This window comes from Falco punctatus, assembly GCF_963210335.1.
Source record: "Falco punctatus genome assembly, chromosome: 2".
NCBI lineage: Eukaryota > Metazoa > Chordata > Aves > Falconiformes > Falconidae > Falco > Falco punctatus.
Genome location: NC_137581.1, coordinates 83,414,583 through 83,420,109, shown reverse-complemented (window position 1 = coordinate 83,420,109; position 5,527 = coordinate 83,414,583). Strand labels below are relative to the sequence as shown.

Genomic DNA, 5,527 nt, shown 5'->3' with positions numbered 1-5,527 from the left:
GTGAGCGGACAGCGGTGTTGAAGCACTTCTCGGTCAGGGCGCCGTGCCCCGCCCGGGGGCCGGGGGGCTCTGCAGCCCCCGTCCCTCTCTCAGGGTGCGGGCGCGGGGCTGCAGCCGCGGGACGGGGACGGGGACGGGGGGGTGGGAGCCCGGGGTCCCGGCTCCGCAGTTTCCCCCGCGAAGACCGAACCCACGCCGCCCGCTCCCGCTCGGGGAGCAGGATGTGGCCCCGTCCCGGGCGGTCTCGGCGCCCTCCCCCGGTGCGGGGCGAGAGGCGGAGCCGCCCGCCGCCTTTATCTGGCGTGCCGGCGCGGGGGGTGGCACTGGGGAACACCTTGGTTTAAGATACGGGCTATAAATACGGCGCCGGGGATGGGAGCGCGGCCACGGGCGGCGGCGGGCTGACGGCTCCGGAGCACGGTGGGTGCCTCCCCCGCGGCGGCTGGGCGCCGCTTCCATTTTGACTCGCCGGCGCGGTGCGGGGGTGCCTTCCCCGCGGCCGCCCCCCAGCGCCGCGCCACGCGTGGCTCCCGGCGGGAGCGGCGGGGAGGGGGGGGTATTTTTTTGCATTTCGCCTTTTTTTTTGTACGGAGGGGAGCGGCAGCAGCGAGCCCCGGCGGCTGCACCGGGCGCCTCCGGAGGGCTGCTGGGGGAGCGGGGGGCGGAAGGGCGAACAGAAGGGCCGCGGAGGGGAAGGCTAAAAAAGGGGACGGGGCTGCGGATAAAGGTGGGAAGGGGGGGGAGAAGAAGATGGCGAGGGCGCCGGCAGGAGGGGACGGGACGGGAAGGGAAGGCGGGTTGGGGGAGGGCAAGCAGCCCCTAACCCCGCCGCCGGCCGCTGCCTCCCAGCAGGATTCTGCTCGCCAGCAGCCGCCCAGCCCAGCCCGCGGCGGAGGGCGACCGGTGCCGCCAGCGAGGAGCAGCAGGAGGAGGTCGCCGCCGGAGGAGCCCCGCGGTCCGAGCCGCTTCGCTGAGCTCGCCCGCCCGCCCGCCGGCATGATGCAGATCTGCGACTCGTACAGCCAGAAGTACTCCCTCTTCAACGCCATGAACCGCTTCATCGGCGCCGTCAACAACATGGACCAGACGGTGATGGTGCCCAGCCTGCTGCGCGACGTGCCGCTGCTGCTGGAGGAGCTGGACGCGGCGGGCGCCGTCTGCCCGCAGCGGGACGCCGCCCTGCCGCCCGGCGACCCCGGCGCCTACTTCTCCCGTAGGGACATGTACAGCCACTACATGCTGCTCAAGTCCATCCGCAACGACATCGAGTGGGGCGTAGTGCAGCCGCCGGCGGGCGAGGAGGCGGCCCGCAAGAAGGACAAGCTGGGCGGCGGGCCCGCCGAGGAGGGCGAGGGGGAGGAGGACCTGGAGAAGCAGTTCCACTATCACCTCAGCGGACTCCACTCGGTCCTCTCCAAGCTCACCCGCAAGGCCAACGTCCTCACCAACAGATACAAGCAGGAGATCGGCTTCAGCAGCTGGGGGCAGTGAGCGCCGGGGGGGAGCGGGGGAAGGGGGCGCCCGGCCCGCCGCCGGGAGCGGGAGCGGCGCGTACCCGCCCGGCGCTGCTGCCGCCGCCGTGGGGGCCTGCGTGTGCCCCGGGCTGCGGCTCCCCTGCGCGCTCCCGGGACTGCAGCCGGTTTTCTACCAACGCACAAGCCAGAGAGAGATGTAAATTAATCAATACTAGCTCATTAATTATTTCCCCCCTCCCCTTCCTTCTTTGTTTGGGTTTTTTTATTACTGGGTCTGGGGCGAGCGGTTGCTGTGCCTCCCCGGGCGGGGGTGCCGAACCGGTGCGCGTGCGAGGCGGTGGCATAGCTGGCAGACGGGAGGCTCGACACAAGCCGATGAACATAACAAAACATAAAAATTGCTTCCGATACCCGGGAGGGAACCCAGTGAGCAAACGAGCATCCCTCTGCCAGGGGACGGATGGCAGGTCCCACAGTTGTACATGTACTGGAGTTTATTTAAACTTTTTTTACTCAGATGTAGAGTATATTCTAAAATAAATGCAAATGTATTAACTAAAAGTGACTTAAAACTTTTTGGTATGATTTATGCTTAATTAAATGATATTTTTAACGTCTGGAATTCTTCTGTTGTTCGAAGTTATTTCCAGAGCTGCCTTACTAGATGGAGAAGCCTCTTCGTGTGCAAGAGAGGGGGTTTTGTGGGCTTCCCACCCCTCCCCCCCCCCCCCGAAGGGAGTGACTAGGTAGTGATGATAACTTGGCGTATCCAAAATGGATGAATGACCGTATTGACTGCACCATACACGGCCTAAGTTTGATAAGCTGCTCCCAACTGGACAGTCCAGTTGCTCCTTGCGAATGCTGGCATGAAGGTCAGTGCCCCTTTAACAGAATCTGAGAAGATGGAGTCATGGTTACTTTGCAGGCAGAGATTCATGGAGGTTGGAGCGAAGCCTAGGAATGACTCGCTTTTTCGGGAAGTATCTTAATGTACTGTGGGGAGCTCTTTTCTCTCCCTTGGAACAGGTCTGGGTTACTTGCCTCCCTTCTGTCTTGCATTTCTTTCCTCTCTAATCCTCCTTGGATACCAGTAATTAATTGGTTTTATGTTATCCAGGTTGTATTGATTTCTTTCTCTCTGCATTATTTTCTTTTATTTGGTGAAATAATGTGCCTTGGAATTGGGTGTCTATATCATGTTCTAATATTAAAAGTGTACTTACTGATTACAATACAATGTGTGCATATCACAGAGGATAATGATTTAATAAATACGTACATCCTTACATAACGTATGAAGTTTTCTTCTCATGCACTGAAATGCCAAGTTTGTAGACATACTGAAATTGCATTTTGTATTATTGCCATCGGATTTAGGGCTTGTTTGGTGGGTTTTTTTTCTTTTAAAAATAGAAGATTTTTTCTCTCCGCTTTAAGGATATTCTTGCTTAAATTCAGATATTGCCCAGCAATCTGTTTTTCAGTCCAACTGCTAGAACACTGCAGAGTGCAGAACGCTGCGCTCCAGACATGGTACTAGTTGGCAGATGTTTGTATTGTTAAAACAATCAGCCTGCATGTGTGTTTGAAAATATGTATTTTAAAGATTTTTTTCCTTCTAGGGTAAAGAAGTTTGTAAGGAACAGATGATTTTTAGCTTGGCGATGCTTGTTCTTTTTGTAAGGTTTTTAACTCCTCTTCCCCTCCTCTCTTGGGAAGATGCCAGGAAAAATGTCAGGAACAAGGAGAGGGATTACTCTGGTTTCCTAACATGTCGGCTCGCCAGTCTCGCTACAGTCTTAACTAAAGTGATGCAAAAGATGCAGTGCCTTATGCTGGACAGTAAAGTTTTGTTCTCCTGAGGATGAGAGGGAGAACCTGTTCTGCTGCATGTCTCCCTTCTGCCTTCTGCTCAGCTGTCTGAAAACCGTATTGCAACCTCTGCTCGGGAGGGCTGGTAAAACCTCAGACAAAAGCAGCCAACAACAGTTTCAACAGCACTCCTTTTGAACTGGTAGCTTCTCCTGGTGCGGATTTAGACAATACTGTTTAAATGTTGCACAAGGGGCAATGTTGTGTTGATTCAGACTATGAGTGCCATCAGAAAAATAGGATTGCATTAGTGCGGTATCACCATGAATATTAATGACATCCATTCCCTTTGCATCCTAAAAAAAAAAGATGAGAAAAGTTTTGGTGAAAGAGCGGTTACAAACTAGGGCTATTTGGCAGCAGAGGTGACATTTCCTTACAAGTAAAGCTTTGGGTAAGAGAGGAGGTAGGGTGATACTGTGACTCAAGGGTTTGCCTTGCCCGATGACTAACCCGCAGTTGCTGAACTGCACATGGCTCCCATACAGGGGCCCAGCCACGTGGCTGGCAGCAGCCTGGGTAATCCCAATTCAGCCGCAGCAAAAACTGCTCAAACTCACAGCAACAGCAGCGATACTGCCACCCCCCAACTGGGAAATGCTTTAGAATTCCACTTTTTAAAGGTCATGGGGGAGGATTGAGGCCCTTGGGATCAAAGCAGCAATCTGGTGGTGAAGAGGGGGGGAAAAAACAACAGGTAAAACCAGGGTTGTACTTCTCATGCAAAGGGCAAGGGATGCGACTATGCTGTTGGCTGCTGTGGAAAACAACTTGGCCTAAAAGGTGGGCTGGGCAGGGAATTATGTAAATGCTAGCTCCTGACATTGCAGTAAGCAAAGATGAGTTTGCAGAGTCTTAACGCACAGATTTTGTGTGTTAGATGCTGACTAGGGAAAAATTTCCATGAGTGATGCGATACAATACAGGGTTTATTATTAGGAGTTAAGTTTTCTTTTGCAAGACTGGATCATTTTAAGTGCTCTTGATTGGATACCCAGTTCAACAACCCTTTAGTCTTCCTCTGTAAAGTGGTTCTGATACTTGTAAGTGGTAATGACAAATGACATCAGTTTAATGTAAAAGTATCTTTATGATGTCAAATACTTTGTTAAGTGGCTTTATTTCCAAGCCACGTGTGAACAAAAGGACAACTTGCCAAACTACAGTAACCATGTACAAACCAGGGGAATATACACCTGCACTGTGAGAAGCAGTCATCATTTTTAGCGCACTTAAATGAAATAGACTCAATATACAGTAAAGCAGACATTGGAAGAGTAATAAACAATGAAATTCAGAACAATTTGCACTTACAAACTGATTACAGCGGAAGGTATGTTACAGCCAAGGAGCCTCAAGGACATAGCTCGTGGGAAGCATCAGTTAATATCTAAAAGTGCCCAGTACGTGCTATTATAGTTTATGAGTCAACTCTTATTTATTTTTGTGTATATAAAAGAAGAGCAAAGGGGGGGGGGAGGGGAAGGAGGGAAAACGAGTGTTTGTCTCAAGGCATGTATATATGTGTATAAAAATAAGGGCATTGGAGATGGGCATGAGTTCCATGGGAACAACAGCCTTTCAAAGGCTGCTTTGACTGCTGCCTGCTGTCCTGAACCGATGGCAGCTCTGTGCTGGCTTATGTGTGCGTTTCAGGAACCGTGTCTGCCTCTGGCACCACAAGGTTTTCTCTGTTCCCCTCCAGAAGTGGGCCACCACATCCCTTTCTGCCCAGGAGCAGATTAAAAAGTCTGAAATCAGTATCTTGACACCCACTTGGACTAGACCCCCCTGCTGCAGTCCCTTGGCCGGCTGGGTTGCATTTCTCCTTGGCCTCCTCCCCAGCACACAAGCCCCTCCTGCTGCTGCAAAGGGCAGTCTCTGGTCAGTGCTTGGTGGAAGGGGGCAGATGAGGCTGAGTCAGGCTATGCTGTCATCTTCCTACTTTCCCTCTGAAAGCTTTTTCCTGCAGAAGGTTTTAAATAAATCAAGATATCTGCCTTTTGTTGTTTGTTGTCCCCTCCCCCACCCACTCCACGCTCTTGCACCAGGACACATGAGTCATCAGTAGATTGGCTTCGCTGGAAGATGCACTACTGTTAGTGGCCAGATGGAAGGTTATTTTAGGATATCATCATGGTGGAGTTAAGCTCTGCACCCTGTTCTACCGGGGAAAA

At 52.9% G+C, this 5,527-nt stretch overlaps 1 protein-coding gene across 3 annotated transcripts in view; it reads left to right on the top strand.

Annotated features, from left to right (window-relative positions):
• The window catches only part of MID1IP1 (MID1 interacting protein 1), a gene marked incomplete at its 3' end in the record, with an annotated part of 34,138 nt that extends 32,041 nt beyond the window's left edge, over window positions 1-2,097 (top strand). The window contains exons 1-2 of one of the 3 annotated variants that reach the window (XM_080374347.1): window positions 260-420; window positions 850-2,097. In XM_080374347.1, the coding sequence (XP_080230473.1) occupies window positions 997-1,491 (495 nt within the window). In that variant the 5' untranslated portion in view covers window positions 260-420; window positions 850-996. Of the gene's footprint in view, window positions 1-259; window positions 421-849 lie in introns of those variants that run through there. The other 2 variants (XM_080374346.1, XM_080374345.1) reach the window with 2 other exon arrangements.
• Window positions 2,098-5,527: the final 3,430 nt, after the last annotated feature.